Source organism: Siniperca chuatsi, linkage group LG17, assembly GCF_020085105.1.
Source record: "Siniperca chuatsi isolate FFG_IHB_CAS linkage group LG17, ASM2008510v1, whole genome shotgun sequence".
Classification (NCBI taxonomy): domain Eukaryota; kingdom Metazoa; phylum Chordata; class Actinopteri; order Centrarchiformes; family Sinipercidae; genus Siniperca; species Siniperca chuatsi.
Window position 1 is genome coordinate 2,951,558 of NC_058058.1, and position 22,457 is coordinate 2,974,014.

The following is a 22,457-nucleotide window of genomic DNA, read 5'->3' on the forward strand; positions in this document are numbered from 1 at the left end:
GTCTAAAATGTGTTATCTTTGTTCTTGTGTTTTTTTCTGTTTTTGATCATTGTTGTCATTGTTTTGCTTTTGTGTGTATGAGTGTACAGTATTTGAGTGTATATGGATGTGAGTGCGTACAGCTGGGTTGCCGTGTGTAGCGGTACTGTAGGATTGCAGTGGTACTTAAACATACTAGCATTCTGAAAAACAAAAAACCTTTTAAACTATGCATATTCCTTTTTTCATTGAGCTCACAGGCCTCTGTCTGCTGAAGGTGTGTGTGTGTGTGTGTGTGAGTGTGAGAGAGAGAGAGCAGGGATAAAGAGAGCTTGGCTCGGAATAAAAAAAAAGCAAAAAAAATATATATATATATATATATATATATATATATATATATAAATATAATAAATAAAACAAACATGATGACCTCTGACAGGCCACTGGGGCCAGCCACGGTGGTTTAGCATGAGCAGATACAACATAGATATAAGGCGGGGTCAAGCTGTCGAGTATCTGGTCTTGGGTGAGAGCAGGATTTAAAGGCTACTTAAGGGTACGTCAGGTCTAGAGAATGGTGTCACCAGTCAGAGGGTCCAGGAGATTTATGATGGTGAGACCCATCGCATCCAAATAGCAGAAAGTTAACTTCCTGTTTTGTCTGTACAGCAGTGGCGTTTTACACTGTTACCCTTTCTCAGAACAAGTATGAAAAAAAGACAAGAGTCTCGACAGTCAAAACCAGCACAACTTACCACTGGGCCTGGCTCTCCGCGATCACCTCTGGCTCCTCTGATTCCTGGGCCTCCCTGTTTGAAACACAAATAGCTGGGTTTGATTCAGTGCCTCATTACTGTGTGTGTGTGTGTGTGTGTGTGTGTGTGTGTACAGATGGACAGCCAATCTTACAACCCACAAAGCTGACAAACAAGCGGAGATACAAGAAATATCGGTTTTAATCTGTCAAACTGAAAAGTGAAAAGAAGCCTGCACTGAATGAACTTATGGAACTCAAACTGCACACGAAGCATGTGATGTGCAGGTGATTTCGTGTGTCATCGTCTGTGTGACTGCATGCATGCATGTGCTGTACAGTCTGTGTTTCGGTGCATGGATACTGATATAGTCACTACTGAAGTCCCTCTGTTGCTCTCTGTCTGTTTGCTAAACTGCTGCTGCACAAGTGCCTAATGCACTATATACTCTGTGTGCGGGCAAATCATTTCCTGATGCAAAAATGTGACAATATGTAATGTACAATATCAAATAGTGAAAATAATTAGGCTTACTTATGTTACAATATGATCTAAATTAATTATTGTAAGATCAAATGCATGAACCAGGACTACTTCAGTGTTTGAATGAGAGTGGGTATGTGTTTGATGTGTTTGTGTGTGGCTCACTGGTGGTCCAGCAGGGCCGGAGGGGCCTTTGCTGTCCTGGGTGCAGGTGCAGGCTTTGGGCATGGCTGGGCAGTCTGCCTCCTTCCTCTGGGTGATCACAGCATGAGGATGACAGGAAAAAACAAAAACAAAGATATGGCAATGACATGGCATGATAAGCGATAAACTAAAGCAGGCAATGTGTGCAATGTGTGACTAATTAATCCCTATAAAATGTGAAACTGACATTTCCCACATTAATGTCACTGTACTGCATATTTCAGGTCACAGTGAAAACATTTTTTTTAGATAACATCACTTCCTTATTTGATGCATCTGTAGTTGAAACAGGAAATATCTGTGATGGTTTTATTGGTTTGAGTTTTTATTTCCATCTGCTGATAGGTTATCGTTAAAGATACGATGTTCACAGGAAGGAAATGACGCATTTAAGCAATTATTGGAAATGTGTGTGCTACAGCATGCAGACAAAACCTCACTGACTTTAACTTTGAATGCTATAAAGTAAATTATTGTTGTTACATGAAGACTTCATAACTCAAACTGTGGTCATTTTCAGTTAAAAAATGTCAGAGAATTAATACAACTGGCACATTTACAAAAACCCTTTAAAAGAAGATAAACATGATGGAAAAATGCTCTTTTTTGCATGACACCCTTGTGTACACACTCTATATGTATAGTAATCTTGTGTAACATTAACACTTCAAATCTGAACTGTTAGTAAAAGTCAGTAAAAATGTACAGACAGAGGAGTAAACTGGAGTAACTGGAGGTTTAGAGAAAAATGAACCTCACCAGGCCAGGAAGTTCGCAGCACTTGTCTCTGTTGGCCCACGAAGTGCTGCAGACAATGTCAAAGATCTGGAGCTGGAACTGCAGAGGAGGAAAACACACAACAAGTTTTAATAACACAAAACACCAAAATATGCTTAAATACAAAACTGAACTTTTAACAGCAAGAGGTCGATGTTTGACCTCTATGCACCGTCCCCACAACATGCTACAAATGGTTCAGTCATCTGATGAAAGGGAAAGAGTTGCCTTGCACTTCTATAAAGAGAAAATTCTCTTATTTTGGGTTTGCTCCAGAGTGTGACACAATCAAGCGTATTTGACTGTAAAATTTGTTTACACTTTGTCTTGAAAGTAATCGCTAACTGTCTCCAAGCACCTAAACTCACACAGAGGCAGTTTTATATAAAGACCTGACTGAATATCAAGCAGTCATAACTGACTCAAAGTACTCATCACAATGTCGACATCTGTAACTTCATGATTCAAAGTAAAACATCACGTTAGCACTGTATCCACTGTGGGATCCACAATGGCATCTAATTTTCGTGACTGCAGAGGAGGGAAAGTAGACATGACATGTCTAAAACAAATGTGATGGGAATCAACGCGGGCATTTTCATCAAAATATGACGAGAATTTGAAGTGGTATTTTTATTTCACACTGCAGGATTTAAATCACTGATGATCTCTGCAACAAATGACTGGATGTCCCCGAGGTATTTTAGTTCTGTGCAAATAAGACTTATAATCATAATCCTGTCTTTAATGCCAAAAGAAAAAAAAAAGATTACCTCAGGTTTACAGCGTTCCTTTGAACCTTTTTGCAAATGTCTGTGTTTTCAGTTTGTCTAATTAGGCGTGGTGAATTCTGATGTACGAAATTAGAGTATTAGTCAGGTCCGCCCTGTGATTCATTGGGTTTAAAACACAGTGGGAGATTATAAGCCTCATCTTGCAATTATAGAAATATTCAAAGAACCACAGTAGAAAGAACACATTCATCTGCAACTGAAGGCCAATGTATGAAAACCGCTCGGCCTTCAAGAGAAGCTATATTTGTTCTGCTTCCTTTCTGCTTTTTTCAGGTTCAAGAACCTTGCTGTACTGTGACGTTGCTTTGTTAATATGCGTACAAGTCAATAAAGAGAAAGGATTAGCAGCTGGGTTAACGACCTCTTTGTGCAGGTACTGAGCCTCAGATCAGCAGTTTGATTTCTTCTGTAAAAACCACCAACTTGGCTGCTAAGTTTTGGGCACTGACGCAACTGTGGCCGGTGGTGAAAATTTTAAAAATGACACTGGTGGGGATTATTTGACACATAAGTGGAATTCTTCAGTTTGAGAGCAGAGTCGAGGGTTTTCTCTTCAAAGGAAGATCAAACCAATCAGTCTGCCTCTCTGCTATTTCTGGAGGAGAGTGGCTGTAAATTGATTTGTTTGCATTTATAAAGCTGCTCAAGGAAATGTCTCGCCTTTCATGAAAAAAATGAAACAGATGAAACCACTGCAACAGCATAATATCAAATACTATACAAGTTATAATTCATGCAGTTATTACTATTGCATAGGTGACCTCAGTTGGCCTGTTTTGAGAATATCAGTGTGATCAAGGCAAGCAGAGACACGATCAGCTCAGGGATCGTTTTGGTTGGCATGCTCAGCTGATAAAATCTGATACAAGTTGACCCATGATGGTGCTGTTGATAGCCCTCCTTCCAGGCAGTCAGTGGTTTCTGTTCATTTCACTATACTATGAAAATCAACTTGCAGAGACTTGAAACGTGCTCGACATCGGTAATTCATCACAGTGAACATTCACTTGCTTTTAATTTCTTTTCCTTTTGTGTTTGTTACTATATGTTTGATTGTGTTTGAAACACACTTTTATTAATAACAAACATCCTATACATCACATTGGACTTGCAATGTAAAGTCTTCTTAAAAATCTTCCAAAAGAGCCATTGATTTCTCAAAGAATAACCCACAGTACTTTATTGTCTAATGACAATATCTTCTTTAATGTTCTTTTCTTCATATTTCTAGCTTTCTGAAAGGTAAGATACCAGGGGTCAAATGCAGAGGGCAAACAAACATGAACACTGGGAAGACGATCGTGTGAATTTGGTCCTATAGGCCCTTCTCCCAGTTACATAAACAAGTGAACAATAAGTAGCTTTGAACATTTTGTTGCCCTTACTTTTTTCAGTGTCATGGATTAACGATCGGACTGTGTGAGTATGTGGTTGTGTAGCACTTGGTACCTTGCGTACATGTTTATATTAATGCTTGTGTGTGTGGTGTAGCATGTGTGTGCGTGCTATCCTCACCGGGGCAGAGTTGTCCTTGTTCCCTCTGGAGCGGACCATCCTGCCCAGAACTTCCAGTCCGTCTATGGTGATGTTTCCTGCTGCGTTGATGGTTTTCTCGGCCACCATCTTGCAGTCGATCACCACTTTGGCGCTCGTCTTGCTGATTGCAATGTGAAGCTGCGTGAGAGAAAACATCCGACATGTTCACCGAATCCCTCCTTCAAACTTGTTTTTAGTGCTGCGAGTGCTAAACACTGAAAACAATTAATTAATCAATAAAAATAAATAAATGAGATGATAGACTGACAGTTTATAGTTCATCAGTTATACCAGGTTTCAAGCAGAATTACCATGCATGCAAAATAAACAAAAAATAATTCTTCATTTTAGGTTATTTTGCCTGCTAGTTGAAATAAGCAATATGAAGATAGTAGTCGGCTGTGGTGCAGCTATTTGAGGTATTTTATAGACTAATGACCCTGAAGAGGATCAGAGTTTTACTCTTTCCTATATTTGCAGCCTTTAGAAGGTTTTAGCTCTATGTGCTGTGGTAGAACAGTGCCCTCTTCCTGTGTGCTGCTGGAAAGTAAACAAGTCCAACCTGATGACTCAGAAGGTAAAATACAGAGTAGAGGCTGAAAATGGCTTTGAGCCCACTTTACTTTATTCAACAACACACATTAATTGACATCAATATGATATTAATACACCAGATTTAGCCAAAAGCCTAATTTTCATCTGCAATCCCTTGGCAGGTTGATGTTATACATAAAGAGACACAAATAAACATCAAACAACAAAACACATATAGAAGGATACAGCAAAGATTAAAGAACAGAAGACAAGACTTAACATCCCAGAAGACCACCAGAACTAAACTCTTCATCTTATCTGTTTGTTTCCAACTGTTACATAATGTTTTAAAGTTAAGTGGGTGTTAACATGCACCACATTTAATGTGTATATTTGATTCCAGTTATTCTGGTGTACAAGTAAACTCTACAAAGAAAGGTCTTCAGTAAACAGTATTTTTGAATTTTGTTTTCACAGGAAAATACTTAAAGCCTGCAATATATTTCAAAAATGTTGCACAAAATATGTGTGTGTGTGTGTGTGTGTAAACTATTTAAACTGCAAACGTTTTCATCTTGAATGGATGAAAAACAAATGAAATACAAAATGCTGCGTCTGTGTGTGGCTTTGCTAAGGCTTACTCAGGAAAACAATATAAACTGATTTTACTTCCGATATTAAATTTCAAAGAAGTGCAAGCTCGTGTTTCAAATGAATGCCTTTACAACATTATGGCACATTTATAGCTCCACAACCTGCAGTGGAGCTGGAACTGGGACAAAAACCAGGAGAGCTCGTGGAAACGAAACTAAAATTACCTCCCTGAGCGACATGGCTATTTATAATTACACATACAGGAAGTACTGTCACCATCATGGACAGTCGAGTGCTGAACTGTGAGGCAGATGAAACACCGCCTGTCTGTGCTGAGTGGCTTCTCAACACCATTAACCAACTTCTCCTGTAACTGTAACAGAGCTGCTGTCAGTGACTGTTTTATTGGTTTCATTGAAGCTGTACAGACTTGTACACACACACACACACACACACACACACACACATCTGAACCTTATTAACCTTCCTCCAGCGAAGTTTTCTCTTGTTTGTTTCCTGGACGGCTGTTGTATTTACAGAAAAGGAGACAAATAAAGAAGCTAAGCTGTGTGAGCTTACTTTTTTGTTTTCTATAGTCTACAATTAAAATTCTCAACAGTGCAAATTACCTTGTTAAAATGCTCCATGTTTGTCCTGGCAAAGAGAATATCCAACACACAAACACAGCTCCAAGGAAAGCAGGCCATAAGCCGAAAGAAGTCTGCTCTGTAATTTTGATTCTGTATTTCTAAGTGGAGTTGTGACATATATGCATGGCTTAAGTTGGCATAGTCAGAAATTACACTCATGTTTCTTTTTTACTTGACATTAAGGGTAAAAACGTTTCCATTTTGCTGTTTTTGGAGCTCTTGTAAGACCTTTGTGTTTAGAGCGGAGGAAATAAATACAGCACTTTATTCTTAGTTGTGCATTCATTTTGGAGCAAAGAAATTAGTTTTTACTGTTTACTGTTCAGCATCCACAGATGATTTATAGTCAGTTTTACAAACAGCAGGATGAAGACTACTATTACCCTCAATACCCTGGCAGTAATCAGTCCGTCAGAGAAGATGTTACTTTGACAGTGTGATGTCTCCTTTGATGGTGTTAGAATTGAACATTCGTTGTATCTTTACGCAGAGTTTACCACACTTTTTTATACAGGTGATTTACACCTTACTGCCAATTCAGCCACAGAGAAAAAAATTACTTTTTCTAATTATGAAGACAGCTGTTATTGTTACTAAATGATTTAAGTGAGTATTAAATCATTTTGTTAAATAATAATTAAAAAAAACACTGCAGTAGAGGTTGCATTAATAGCAGTATTTATAGATAAGTCTAAGTAGTATAAGTAGTACAAGTATTTTCATATTCATATTTATACTACTGTCTATACTGTACATATCTGACCTATAGTGTATACACTGTATTCATATCATACCTCCAGCTGCTTGTTCTGTGTGTATGGAATGTCCACTATTAGCATTACCTTTTACTTTTTACCTGCACTGCCTACTGTAACTGCTGCACATGCTGCACATGCTCATACTGTATAACCATGATCACATAACTCCTGTTTTAGCCTCTTAACACCGGCTCCCAGTATGTTTTAGAATAGATTTTACTTTTAAGGCACGTCATGGCCTCTCTCCCTGCTGTATCTCTGACCTCTGCACTGTAACATAGAGATTGACAGTCCAGTGTGAAAATAAACTCTTGTGTACTATGGACTAACTGTTTTTAAAAGTTAAAAAATAAGAAATATGATTAGTATTCAACAGAATTGCAAGCTGGTTTTAATTAGTTGCATTTGGGTTAATTACTGTGATCACAAGGTTGTCAAGATGTTCAAATAATTTACTTTATACTTTCCATTTTATAATGCCTCAGGTGTATTCATACAGATGGGCTGCAGCTGAGTTCTAAGCTAAACATCACATAATAAAATGTAGTCATGGTGGCTTATTCTATATCAGGAAAGTCAGCTGTAAAGTTGTAATCACAAAGTGTGCTACTGCATCTACTGCATGCCCAGTTGTGTGTGTGTGTGTGTGTGTGTGTGTGTGTGTGTAAATACATAGAGGCATTGCACAAGCCCTCCAACCTGCATCAGCACTGCAGAACTGTAATATAAATCCTGTTGAGAGTGTGACGTGGGAAGCACTGCCCTATCAGTCTAAAAACCTTGCTAAAGGAAATGTCTTCACTCTTGTCATATTTCCAAGATGTCAGCTTTTCAGGAACTAAGAAATACGACAGCCAGAAACATTCAGAGTTTATCTAATAAGTGTGAAAAGCGTTACAAATGCTGAGGAAAAACTGAACTTTTGTAACCCATAGGGAACGCTTAAAGCTAGTTAAGACATGCCAATCGCCAAAGTTGGCCGTTTCTACAGAGATGGCTATCAAATTAGTGATATCCTCTGATCCATAATCACATAAACCTATTAAAATGTCTCATAGACTTCAGGTAGGAAGTGCAGGTGCTGGTCCTCTAGGATTATGAAATCCTCTATGTATGCAGTAGCACACGCACATACACACACACACACACACACAGAGCTAGCAGAACAAAAGGTAAGCAGGATAAGCTCTGCTGACAGCGAGCAGACAGAAGTGACTGCAGATCAGTCTGCGAGTCCCTCAGCACTGACGCGCTGACACTAACACAACACGACTGTGAGCAGGTTCAGACTCAGGGCACGACTCAACTACAGTCAGCCTGTCAGTCTGCAACTAATGTCTCACTGCTCAGCCAGGTTTTAGATATGAGAAGGAGGAGTGCGAGGAAGGAAGGAGGAGGAAAGGAAGGAGGGACAGAAGGTAAGACAGGGACAACGGAGCAAGTAAATGAACCAATACACTGATGAACAACTGGACCAATCGACCAAAAGCAAGCTTGTCAACAGAAACACGACATGGCAGTCTGTTTATCAACCAACTAGTCAGCAAGTAGATCTGTCAGTAAAACAGGTTAGTAAGTCAACTAACAAACATGTCATGTCTATCAGTCACTCGCTCAGTAAAAGAAGCAGTTTGTAACTCAGCCAACCAGTCGTCAAGTGAGCCAGCTAATTAATCAGTCAGTAGCTAAAGACTTATTTATACTGAAGCAGCAAGTCATGTGTTGACCAGTAGCGCTTTGCCACTCAAAGGTTTGTGTTTCTGGTTCAGTGACACTGCAGACTTCTTTAGCACCCAGATGCCCAGATCAGCTGAGGTTTGTCTACATTCCACAAAAGAGATGGCAAGACAAACGTTTAATATTTTGAGGGAGGAGTAAATATTCCGTTTAACTGCAAGGACATTAACTACTCTCTAACAACCAGTTTGCTGCTCCTGTCACATTCATCTGTACATCACTATGGCACTCAGAGTGACTCTGCATCACCCTCTGCATTCTCACCAGGTAGGTTTTTATCGGTGAGCAATCTCACACCTCATCACAGCTGTGTCATACTAATGACCAAAATGGTTGACTTTTCATCATTTATGTCCCACCACATTCTGGTAAATATCTGAAAGTACGAATCAATCTTATGTCCGTCAGTCACTCTGACAGATGATCAATCCGTCAGGCAGCACAGGACGGCAGCGATTCTCACCTTATGGAAGCTGCCGTAGAAGAGTTTCTTGATTTCTGGCCCTTCGAAGGTCACCGTCTGGAACTCTCCTTTGTAGTCGTTGTTGAAGAACGTCAGAGTTTTTCCCCCGTCTGCAGGAAGACACACAAACTACATGTCAACAACAACAAAAAAAGGAAATACAGCACTTGACGGATTATTCCTAATACTGAGTGGCAAAAACTTTTGTCCAATGCCCCTCACAAAGTCCTTTTATTTATATTAATTTCTTCCTGTGTGATAGGTATCAATTTCATGATGGAAATCAGTAAATGACAGCTTTTACCTGACTTGCTCCTTCATGACAACACTTAAGCATCCCTGAAATTTTGTACATTCAGTTCATGATTGTGACGGGTTCGTGATTATGAAAAAGAGAAACAAATGTGTTCGTATTGATTTTTTTGAAAACCAGATGCTCCCACAGCTGAGATTCCACACTCACTGTCGAGGATGACTCCCACCAGCGGCTCGTTGCTCTTGTTGAGGATCTCCCAGAGGGCGAAGGGCTCCTCTGGAGTGTCGGGCAGCAGTCTGAACAGCAGGGTGATGGTGTAATCAGACGGCAGCCCTTCAGGATGGATGTACCTGTGAGCCAGAACAGAAACATCAGACCAAGGTAAATGTTGTGAAGCCTTCTTGGTTATGATCTCTATTTAAGCCAAATAGTGGGTTATGAGTTCTAGATACAGTCAATACTCAGCCTGAGATATCAGAGCTTGGATTCATTTCTAGAAATAATTTGCTGCCCCTTTCATCTCACTTTGAAAAACACACATTGATGTCTGTTGTGTGATACCCATGCAGCAGTTAGCAATAAAACATTCAATAAACAAAGTACTATTTTATGAGCGAGGAGAAAACTCTTATAAATGTGAACATGTCTGTGCACCTGGTTGGCTGTGCCAGAAAAGCATCACTGTGCAGGTGGAAACTGGGGAAGGTATTGAAGGTGCCAGGTACCATGGAAACGCCAGAGACGCTGCTGTACCGATTCTCCACCAGCCCAAACAGCTCCATCATACGGAAACCTGATGACAGATGGTAGGAATTTCAACTTGTGGACAGTTTGGTGCATTTAAAAAGTAAAAAAGTCAGAAGCCACCATTGAACCTAAATACATTAAGCTTACCTTTTCATGAAATAAATCTAAAAGATTTATTTCTCTAGGGCATGTCTGGAGATTTTAATATTACACACACTGGTCATCCTATCGGAGTGCACGTGTGTGAGATATTTCCCCTCTTATCACAGTAATAACTTTGGCACCGATTACCCTCTGTTTTTTGAAAACCCGGAGAGACTCCTTGTATTATAAAAGTGTATCTGAGTTTTTAAACACAAACAGCTGTGTTCCCTGTTGTTTGATTTCTGTGTGACTTGTTAACGCCAACATTCAGTCTTATTTATGAAACCAGACGTCAAAGGAAACAAGAAAAGCAATTAGAAAAGCTCACCAAATGTTGATGAGCTCACCTCTCTATCAAGGTATGCAATGCAAATGACAGTAAAATAGTTCTGTTTGTACAAGGGTCTTCAAAATAAGAAAATACAGCTGAAAATAGGATACTTCTGAATGTCAAGCACATCCTCAGGGTATTCGGGGTACTCGTGTACACTGTACTGTTCATACATAATGTGCATACAGTGCAAACACATGGAAAAGGCCAGCACTGTTCGCAGTAGATTTATATACGGGGGTTTACTCTATGCGGCTCCCTTGTTTTCTATATATCGATACTTCCAAGCGTGACACACTGTCATGTTTGATCTTTTACCTGGTGTTGTGCTGCCGCTCATCGGTACAGATGGACAAGCTGGGAAAGAAAAAAAGTTGTGTTTGATTAAGAAGACACATTTCTTCACACATCCTTGAAATACATCAAAATCATGTTAACACAGTCAACCATTTTCAATACTGTCATTGAGAAACGTCACATGTAACACAGACTTGGGCTGAAAGAGACTGAACTGTTCCCAGTGACAATGACATTAGGTGATCTCTTCCAGTATGACATCTAGACTCCGACCACCTCAGACAGGTTGATAAGTTTTGGTTACTCACTGGCAGTGGCAGCCTCACACACAAAGGTCACCAGCTTCTCTTCGATCTTTTTAAAGGCGTCCAAGTCGTCCACGAAGAAGACGTGTCTGTCGCTGGGTTTACTGGCGATGCTCACCAGCTCCCCGTAGTCAGCGTCAGCGAAGCCGATAGCAAACACAATGTACCCTTTACAGGAAGACAGAGAGAAAACGTTTGTCTTCAACATGGGAACAACCAGAGGAAGCATGTGGATGACGACTTTCAACTGTCTTCACCAAATATGAAGCAACTACTCTGCACATGTTAAGGGTGGTGGTGTACTGTATGTGACATGCAGGTTCATAAAACTTAATCACATTTATTTATCGTACGCTCACAAGAGAAGGAATTGTGGTACGCCATTTTTAAAAAACTATTTAAATCCACATCCAAAACTGTATTTCAAGTAAGTTGATTTTATTCAATGTTCTATATGGGCTCATGTCACTTCCTGTGTCATGTTAAACCATAAACACCACAGCTCTGACCTTCCATCTGCATCTCCTTGGAAACCTTGTTGACGTCATCCTGAGATCGGCCGTCGGTGAGGACCACCAGGACATTGGGGATTCCCCTCCTGACTCCTCCCTCCGTCGTGAAGATGTTTTCCTTCACGTGCTGGATGGCTCGACCTGATTGAACAGAGACTCGTCAATCAAACCCATCATCCAATCAGACTGTGAGTGTGAAGTACGGCTGCACAATTCAGACAAAATGATAATTCAAATCATTTTGCTAAATCTTGTGATCATACGTGTGTATGTAGGCGGGGTTGTTACCGGGGCTAACCCCCTTCACTTTTCTAACAGAGAGACTTTTCTTGGTCTGGAGAAGCTTTTATTAACTGACATTTACGGCCACATTGACAACTCACTGCTAACCTTTTCCTCTGCTCCGTTCACCGTCACTTTTCTGCTGCTCTCTCTTTCTCACTCGCCCCTCGCTCTCTCTCGCTAAGCACATATGTGTTTGTTTATTAGCCTAAAACAAAATAACCATTCATTTCTCCATTTTAAAACGGAAAACTGTATATTGATCACAGGGTTTCTTGAGGATGTGATGTTTAATGCAGGATGGGCCACAAAGCTGGTGCATGGCTGTTACATTTCAATAAAGGAATCAAGTAGTAACAGGTATTTCAAATTGATCCAGTAATCAAATACTCTTCAGGCCTGTGGGAACACCGGGGAACGGATTCTTAATTGCAGTGTGCAGTAGGAGGTGATTGAGTGCTCTGAAACTCCCCAAACTGCTCCTTCCTGATAGAAGAATTAGTGTTTTACAGTGTGACATTAGCAGTGGGAGAATTCCTCCCCAGCAGTGACGCTGTTACAAATCTGTTCTCTGCAGTCTCGTCCCTGCAGGAGAAACTGGCTATGCTGCTTCGTAAACACTGATTAATGACTACACCTCTCCCTGCTTCCCCACAGACTTCCTCTCATTACGCACACACTCAAGAAATACAGGCTTCTATGCACTTATACACGTGCAAGATTGTAGGTATGAATGCAAATATGCATTCTTATGTAAACATGTTTTACATGAATGTATGCATGAAGACGTGTTCACAAGGGCAAGAAAGTGCAAATGTTTGACTTGCACACACATGTTATGACACAAAGCACAAAAGCAGACACACACTTGCACACATTTAATTTTCTGTTTGCGGTTTCCTGCTGCTCAGTAAGCATTGAAACTGTTATTAAAAAATGATGAGTGTGTGTGTATGTGTACATGTTAGACTGTTCATTTGTCTCACACAGGTGTTTTCTTCTGAAGAAAAAGCTGGATTTTATCTGCTGCAGTCGCAGAACTTGTACCCAGTTGCTTCTGTGTTGCAGTACATGTCCCAAACTCTCTCAGATGTTACCTGAAACTCTACCAGACTGCACTAACAAATTCAGCCACCAATCAATTACTCATAAGCACTTCTACCATAGGGAAGATTCACAGTGTCTTTGTCAGCTGTGTACTCACCTGTCTTGGTGTTTCCTCCCTTGTAGGAAATCCTGTTGATGGCGTCCAGCAGTCGCTCCTTGTCGCTGTACGAGTTCAATTTGAACTCGGTCCGGGCGTCGTCACTGAACTGGGCAATGGCCACCTGTCAGACAGCACAGGAACACAACTAATCAACAACAAAGAAAGTGCAACGTTTTACACTGAGTTTAGTTTAAAGGGTCAGTTCATCAAAAAATACATTTTTCCACTTGCCCCTACTGATATCTAGCCAAGCAGCTACCTGCTACCATGGACACATTCTTGTTTTTCAAATGGAATTGTTCAAGGCATTAAGAAGCACAAATAAAATTTAATTAACTTACATTGTACTGAGTTTGAAATGCACATATTCCAAAATCTGTGAGGTGGTGAGTTAGAGTTTTTGTATTTTGGGTGAACTGACCCTTTAACTGTAGTCAGCATCAAGCAGCAACTACTGGATTCTGTTCCAGAAGTAAGGAAACTGCGTTAAGTCTGTCGTGCCGTTCACTTCATATGTTTGGATAAGGATGATCATTTTTCAAAAAAAATTCAAACAAACTAATATTATTGTTTATACAATGTTTCTGCTTTTAGCTTCCTTAAATGAGAAAAAATTCCCATAAGGTCTCCAAGGGTTAAAACATCAAGGCTTAACAAAAGAGGTGAGTCGATGGACGAGCTGAGGACTGAGAGTGTTGGTGGATATTATAGATATGGTCAAAACCATGTGACGTCAGCACTTCGGTTCCCTATTCAGAATAACACATTTCCATTAAGCCCTGTTGCATTTTTTTTTAACTTCCTTTCTCTAAAGAAGACAAACGTGTCTGAAGGTTTGGAGTTTTCACTTCTTCCACCATCTGCTGAGTCTGAAAGCTTTACCTGTAGTTGTGACTGATACCAGTCATGTACCACTTTAAACAAACAGGACATCCTAAAACATGTTAAAGCATTAAACGATGGTATGGACAGTGTTCCCTAAAAGAAACTGCAGTGGAACTTAGTCGTGCTGTTGTGACCGAACTGAACTTGGATCACCGAAGAGAAAAGGCGAATACTGACAACAGAAATAAACGCAGCAGAAAGTGAGGAAAGCGCCGTGATACAGAAAATAAAAACGAGTTGTTTCACCAGTGAACTGGGCTGCGGCCACCTGGGAGACCACACAGGAATATTTTTTATTTGTACATAACAAAAAACAAAAATGAGAGCAGCCTAGTGAGGCTTATTTCTAGAATGTGCTGTAGAACTTAGTAAATGACAAAAAATACAATGGCTGTTAGCATAACATAGTTTGTGCTCTTTTACCAGTTTGTCCCAGAAAATGGCTTAATTAAATATGCAAAATCAAATAAAATAAAAACTTAAAGGTTAGAAGATATCTAATGTATTTGAAATTTTAATCACAAAATAAACAGCTTGCCTAAAAAGCCCCTCATACATCAATAGTCATTCATAATTTAGAGCAAAAGTAAAAACGTTTGCTTGTTCCAGGTTTCCAGGTCGGGTTTTGGACTGTTGGCTTGCCAAAAGAAGCAATTTGAAGAAATCACATTAGGCCGTTTTTCTTTTTTTCTAAACAAAGAATAGTTGTCAGGTTAATCAATAATACATTTCATTACAGATTCATCTGTAACCTATTAATTCTTTCAGCTATTTGCTGGTTGCAGCTCTACTCTGCTTTCCTGGCATCGCTGCCATAAGCACAATGAAAAGATTGGTTTATTTAGGCATTTATTTGTGTTTAGTGAAATAAAAATATAATGAAAATCATGCAAAGAATAAATAAATGTTTGTGATTTTGGAGAGGTCTTTGTAGGTGTGCCTCCAACCTCTACATCAGGAAAATGTTGTTAAACACAGGTGCGCAGTTAATCCTGACACCAACATTGCAGTACTCAGCGGACTGCCACTGATGCTCTTTCCTTGCTCCGTCTCTCCTGCCATAGCAATGCATGGCAAGTCACTAAAATACAGAACAGGGGCAAGCATGACAAAGCTACTGTGCCTCAGGAAAACACCATTTACATGGCTTTTGCCATGCTCCTGAAAGTTCCACGTCTCCATCTTTGGTTGTTCAGTGGCTTTTTTTCTTGCTGTATTTCTGCACTATGCCTGCCTGTCAATAACCTGTCAATCAAACTACCAGACACCAAGTGTTTAGAATAACAGACGTCAACGCTTTCAGGAATCACATAAAGTTCACTGTCTCAAGAATGCTAAAGAGTGATAAAAGAAAGCAAAAACCAAACACAACATTCCTGCCCCCCTCTGTTGTACCTGTGTGCCATCAGGACCAATCCGGTCCAGAGCTCCAGAGGTGCTGTACAGGAAGCGGATGATCTTCAGGAAGTTGTCATCACCGATACTCCAAGAACCGTCAACCAGGAAGACCAGGTCCGCTTTGGCTGCCTTACAGACTGGACAAAGAGAGAGAGGCAGAGGAAGAGGCTGAGGAAAGGAAAAGCCGAGGTGAAGGATGACTGAAGCAAACAGATCACAGAAGTGTACATGTCTTTATCCCCATCTCCCCAAGGGGAAGTTCATGTTTTTGTTTGTTTTGTTTTTGTTCTTGACAAGGAAGAGAAGATAAAAGGAGGGGGAAAGAGATGGAGAATAGATGGAAACAAAATATAGGGGGTGAGATGGAGGAGGATGCAGAATAATGAAAGAAGGACAATGAAGTACAGGGAGGAGACAGGGGCATGTTCATACACAGATCTATTTTCTTCATATTTTCATGTCCCTCTGATAGTTGTAAAGACTTAATTAATGTAAATATTTTGTTTTTACTTATTAAATAACTTGATGTTGATACAAGTCATATTTGTTGCCAAATGTTTCACTAATATACTTCACTAAAGGTTTGTTGTATATGCTCCTATGACTGCCATGTAATACATCCTTCTATATGTTCAAGTTTTTAAGAGGGATGAAACAGAAGGAAGGAGGCTAAGAAATCCGATGATTGTTTAATCTGTCTCCATTTTGAAGTTTCTTTGAATATTAAACGTGCTACAGTATACACAGTGATTTGGGATGGTTAAGAATTGAAGGAGCAATCACTCAAACTGTGGAAAAATACTTTCTCAAAAGGAAATGTTCAATGTTTTTGTTGCTGTTGTTATCTATTTAAGTTTACTTCTCGAGTTTATTTGCTTCTTGTCTTTGTTTTACTAGTTTTATAACGTATGCTTTCATTTCTGTTTTATTGGTGTGCAAATAAACAAACTTTGACTTGATTTTGATGGATGACGACTCGGGAATAAAAGAAAATCAGCTTTTGTGTGAAGTAAACCTTTGATCGATTAGATCTGAAGAGGTCTCGACTTGTAAACGATTGCAAATGTGTTAAACTCATTAAATGCAAAACACAGTCGCGAGTCACAAGTGTCCGTCGCTCTTAACCAATCATTCCAATCACTTCCTTTCTCCTCTAATAAAATCAGATTTAAGGGTCAGCTGGTGCCGGATTGATCTGCAGTCATCTGCTCTTTGTTTACTGCAAACGTGCAGTTGATAAACCACATAAGACGAACAAACAAATATAGATTTAATTTAGGTCAGTTCATTAATAATTGTAAGTCTGCAATCATGCTGAAACCTCATAACTCTACATTTGCTGGTAAATGTGAGACAGAGGGGTTGAGGCAGCAAGAGCTGAGAGGTTTGGATTAATACTAATCTCAAACTACATAATTACATGTCTGACACTGTCAAATTGTAAATGATCAGTATTGTTGTATTGTCTTGTATTCCTTGAGGAATGCCTCCCTTTAATGTTTGGTGTGTGTGCATCAGAGATGAAATGGCAGATTCCACTCTGTGTGTGAAAAAGCTTTGCTTATGATTGTAATGTTAATGTTAATTAATGACATGGACCAGTAGTTAGAACATGAGTGTGGTCTTTATCTGGTTTGTGTGGAAAGCCATGTGGCTTGAGACGAAGTGCTTCGGTCAGTTCTGGAAAGGAAAGTTGTGTGTTTTGATTGGACTGCTACATACAGCAGTTTATTTCTGCACTATCAACACAGTATTGGGTGTATATTTGCAAGTAATCATGAAGGTTTTGAAATTAACTCCACAAAATTAAATGTTTAGGGACTCATTGTCCAATATGTCCAATTTGTTATAACCACATTCTGTATACTGTTAATAGTGAACATGCATGTAGCGGACACATAAGACTGAAGCCAGTGAGGAGCAGTGCACTCTCTCCGTCTCTCTTTCTGGGCCTGTTTATTGGGCAGCTTCACCTTCATTCATAAAAACAAAGTGTCTTATGAACACGAAGTCTTCAATTTCCATCATTTGAAAAAAGGGACTCCTTCTCTTACTGCTCGATTGAAAATGCCAAATTCAAAGATTTTTTTAAAGACAGAGGGGGGGCATCACGTGTTGTACACGCTGGTTCCTGTACTGCAGCTGATGATGTTTTTTCTTCTCCCCTCATAAATATAAAACAGCTATGCAGTGTTTTAAAAATGATGATTCTGTGGTGACATTTGTGCGTGATGTTTGTGGAGATGAGAACTGCTGCAACAGATCCAGGACTCACCAGGTTTACATTTAAGACATTAATTTTAAATTACCCTTCTGTTGAAGATTTCTGTCTGTAATTATATGTTATCGGTGCGCGTGATCATTAAAACAGAAAATGATCGGCCATTTCTTCACACATAGACATCTTTGAGCCTGTTTTCATCTGCCAGAATGCAGTGTGTGTGTTTAAGACACATCACTGCGTGGGAGGAGAACAGTTAAAGCTCCTTTACTCTGCTTGTACAGTGTCAGTGTAGACTGACAGTAAACTGTCGTCCTCACACACCTCAAACTCTTCACTTCAACAAGTAACATGTCACATTTTGATTTATATAACATGTGGGCGGACAGTGAACTAAACTTAGTTGCTGCGTCAGTGAGAAAACAAAGTCACTTTCGTTACATTGGGAGAAAAAAAAAGGAAAATGAAAGAAATCATTAATTTTCGCTGCTTATCGCTGAACAGAAATTTAAATGTATTTTCTAAAAGTGTTGGACTGTTGTGTCACCTGAAACGGGTCTTATTAGTTTATATGTCTTGTATTTCTGTTATATATCAACATCTGAGGGGATTTTCTGCATTATACGATATTAAAGTTTGATTTCTTAAGATGCCAGTATCATAGATATCATTTTCATTAGTGTCTCAGGTCTGATTTTGACTCACCAGCCCAATTCATTTAATACATTTTCTTCCTTAAATGATGCATCCCTTGCTCACGTTCAAAGCTATCATGTGTATAGAATTTGTCTGGCTAAGTAATATAGTACTTTATGATTCTCCAGCTTTTATGGCTCTATTGTGTTGAACAAGCTGCAGCTTTGTGCTCATAAAGTTGTCTTTTCTTCCTGACATGCAGAGAGTGATTTATTGAAATATTTCGCCATTTTATGTTTAGTCTTTATTCACATTCCTCTGATGTATTACTGTGATTGTACTCCTGTGAAGTACAGAACTATTCACTGTCCTCCACACAGGAAAACAAATAAAGCAAAGGAAATAATAAATACCCTTAAATTTAACATTAAGTGCATCTTTTATCAGTTTAGCAGTCACAGTCTCCATGAATGGATTCTGCAGGGTACAGTTGTAGTAGTTCATGACAAGTGATCATGACAAGATCCTTTACTTAATTAAAAAATCACCAGTCAATATCACAATGTACAAATAATCCATAACGAGTAAAAGTCCTGCATTCAAAAGATCAATTCTATCTCTTTTATATACAGTTGGGCAGTTCTACACCAATGCATCATATTTTATAAGATGGTCATATGATTAAGTAACAAAAGCAAAGTAACTTGAGCCTATGGCTGTCAGACAAATGTCATGGATAAACGTCTAAAATGTAGTGGAGTAGAAGTAAAAAGTAGCATAAAATGAAATACTCAAGTACAATTATATCAAAACTGTACTTGAGTAAATGTATTCAGGTACTTTTCACCAGTGGCTGTGACTGCAATTTATTCCTGAAACATGCCCAAATCAGCGAGACAAAGTGACGTCATACTGAAAATATCAGCCAGCAAAAAGCAAATATGATAAACCTGACAGCCTGCACGCCTCCAAACTATCCCCAGTTTAACAGAAAAAACTGATAATTAACAACAAGACATCGACATCAGGACTGGAGACAATCAATAATAATATAAAATCAGCTCTTACCTTCTTTTGCAGCGGGGATTGTGGGCAGCGGTGTGGTGGTGGGGGGCTTGGTTGGTGCTGGGGTCGGGATGGGTACTGCACAGAGAGAATAAACAAGACACACACGTACATATGAAGACATGAAAACCTGCAATTATGACCACATTCATCGTAAATCAATCACCACATGCTATATGACCCCAAAATTTAATTTCCCCCCTCAAAAAGAAATTAAAAACAACTGAAGAGAGAAGCAAGCCTCAGACAGCCAGTCACGTGTATAACATACAGAATGTGTAAAATAACTACATTCAGCTCTGTGATTTCAGCTGCTGTGTAATTTGGTAGATTGATTACAGCGTTGGCGGCGGTCAAACTCAAACTCTCTTGCTTTTAACTCCTTACCTTTATTCTGTGTGGGGGGGCAGAAACGCTAGATAAACCAGCTGCCCCCTCCCAAATACACACAACATACACACACACAGTTTATTCATTCAGTGCTGTTTAGGTAGTAAATCAGCTACCTGAGGCTGTGATTTACTTGTGATGGCAGGTAGGGAGCGTTCAGCAGCGGCTGCCTGCAGCGATGGGGATAGTCATTTGCAGAAAAGGCTCTGGCTTTCATTTGCATCAAAACAAAGCAATAAATCACTGTAGAGGCTCTCTGCAGAACTACAGTACAGAGGGGAGCAGCTTCAAGCAAACAAATATCTGCTCTGGGGAAGGAACATTCTCTCTTTATTCCTTCCTCTTTTATCTTTGTGATTATTTCTTTGTCTTGCTTTCACTTCTCCAGCCTCTCCTCTGTTTGACTCTCGTTGAACAATTCTCACTTCCTGTCTTTTATTTTCTTTACTTTCATCTTTTCTCGTCCCTTCCCCTTTTTCTTTGTTCTCTCTTCATTAATTTCAGTATACCACAGAAATGAAATTGCAGAGACTCCATATTTGTCCCTGAAAGGTAATCCATCTCCGGAAACATTATGCCTGCTATGATTTTTGTCAAACGTTTGTTATAATTGCCTGGCCGTGCAGTGCAGACTTTACAAATCAATTAACGCCTTCAAATACAACACCATGCGAGCAAGTTTCAAGTCTCTGCAAGTGAATCTTCATAGTATATTGATGCACTGAAACAAAGAGCTGTCTGTCAAACGAAGAAAGGACACTAAAAATATTACATTATATAAAATATTATAAATATAAGCTTATTCTTTGAAAAAAGGTAATCTGATTACTTCTGATTAAACACAGTGGGACGCTCATACCAACCTGATCTGAGATGTGTTAGTTAAATTGACTGAAAACAATCTCATACCATATAACAATATAAACATTTATGAACACTTATTTGGAGTGACAAAAAAACTACTAACAAACCCGTCCACTGGATGTTGCAGAGGTACTTTCCCTTTCTACTGTGACAGTTCACAGTAGAAAGGGAACGAAAGAAGTGACTTTAGTGAACATGTAATGGACATTATAAGGGACATTTCAGGCACATTGACATTCACTCTCAAATGAGGATTAGATAGGTGGGTTAAACTCGACAAGTCTTCATCTTTGCAGTGAAGCTGGTGAGTAAAGTGTTATCATAGCTAACAGGAAAAAAGGCTGAAACTACTAAAATAAGTATTTAAAAATGGGTGAATTTGTCTTTAAAGACTGTGAAATTTCACTGTACAGTGTGTTCATTGAAAATGAAACAGAAAAACAAACAAAAACAGAACACACCCCCTCGTCTCCAGACAGTGTGTCTTGATTAGTGTTTGGGGCTGCCGGTGCAGAACAAATGGCTCATTCTGAAAGGATTCAGCTCTCACCGCTCTCACCAGGATAAAAGATGATTTATGTTGAAAATGACGTGATCGTCCTCCCAGCCTTCTTTCTACACAATGACAGCTGACAGCAGTTTCTGTATGAGTGTGTGTGTTTGTCAAGAGTGTGTTTCTGCTATATTGTTATAATGACACATGTATGGGGGCATTTAAATGGGAGTTTGGCACATTGTATGGAGGAGGTACAGTACTGGATGTGTCAGTGGTGTATGTACGAGCATGTCTGTGTATTACAGCCTCACATGAGAGACAACTGTGATGCGTGTGGGCAAAAAATATGTTTGTCAGCATATCAGCTCTAAAACGTCTCTGAAATGTGAGTTTTTCATGAACAGATAATCCTAAAAATGGCAAAGCCATCCCACAATTTTCTCATCTCTCATTGAGACCAACAACAAATGGCTCTTATGAAAAAGCCAAATTTCTCATTAACTACATTACATTTTTGAATAAATACAGACAGACACACGCTTCATTTTACGTCTACAACACCTTGTTTTTTAAATTGTTTGCTTTTGCTGATTGGCCTGGCACATTTATGTCCAAGCCGAATCAATTCTCATGTGTATGTTTCTGGATTTAAATCTCACGGCGAAAACTGATCTAGTAAAATCCATTTTTTACAGCTATGAATGTCCTACTTATTTCAGGTTTACCAACAAGCATTTTTGTTTTAATAAATATAGAAAATATCTAAAAAAACTGAATAGTTACCGGATTTTGTCAACACGCAGAGTAACATGTGAACTAAGACATGAAACAATTTCAAATGTAGTCTGCCATTTAAAAAAAGTACTTCAAAGTGATCCACACACTTCTGTATTTCTGTCAGTGTTTGAAGCGTTAGGTGTGAGTAGGTGGGTATGTACTTACGTGTCTTCTCAGTAGCAGTGACTGCAGGCCCTTCAGTCCCGTCCTGCAGCTGAGCGTACACACTGATTTTATACTGCGTGTTGGGCTTCAGGTTGTTGAAACAGTGTCTGTTGGCTCCTCCACTCAGCTTCGTCTCCTGCTTCTGACCATCTGCAGTAAAAATACAAAGATCACCTCCTTATCATTCTGGAAAGGCTGGTGTTTTTGCACTGGTC

General features: G+C 39.4%; 1 protein-coding gene across 8 annotated transcripts in view; it reads right to left on the bottom strand.

The window, feature by feature from the left end:
* Positions 1–22,457, bottom strand: part of LOC122864185 (collagen alpha-1(XIV) chain) — a 216,780-nt gene that overhangs the window by 94,885 nt on the left and 99,438 nt on the right. For all 8 annotated transcript variants that reach the window (XR_006375160.1, XR_006375159.1, XM_044171364.1 and 5 more), the window contains 14 exons: positions 22,243–22,392; positions 19,554–19,628; positions 15,626–15,765; positions 13,343–13,466; positions 11,854–11,997; positions 11,348–11,512; positions 11,061–11,099; positions 10,175–10,313; positions 9,728–9,870; positions 9,265–9,374; positions 4,508–4,666; positions 2,181–2,258; positions 1,383–1,469; positions 735–788 (listed from right to left, as the gene is read on the bottom strand). Coding sequence is in view for 6 of the 8 variants with exons in the window: in XM_044171364.1 (XP_044027299.1) it covers positions 735–788; positions 1,383–1,469; positions 2,181–2,258; positions 4,508–4,666; positions 9,265–9,374; positions 9,728–9,870; positions 10,175–10,313; positions 11,061–11,099; positions 11,348–11,512; positions 11,854–11,997; positions 13,343–13,466; positions 15,626–15,765; positions 19,554–19,628; positions 22,243–22,392 (1,607 nt within the window). In the remaining 2 variants the exon portion in view is untranslated. The remainder of the gene's footprint in view (positions 1–734; positions 789–1,382; positions 1,470–2,180; positions 2,259–4,507; positions 4,667–9,264; positions 9,375–9,727; positions 9,871–10,174; positions 10,314–11,060; positions 11,100–11,347; positions 11,513–11,853; positions 11,998–13,342; positions 13,467–15,625; positions 15,766–19,553; positions 19,629–22,242; positions 22,393–22,457) is intronic.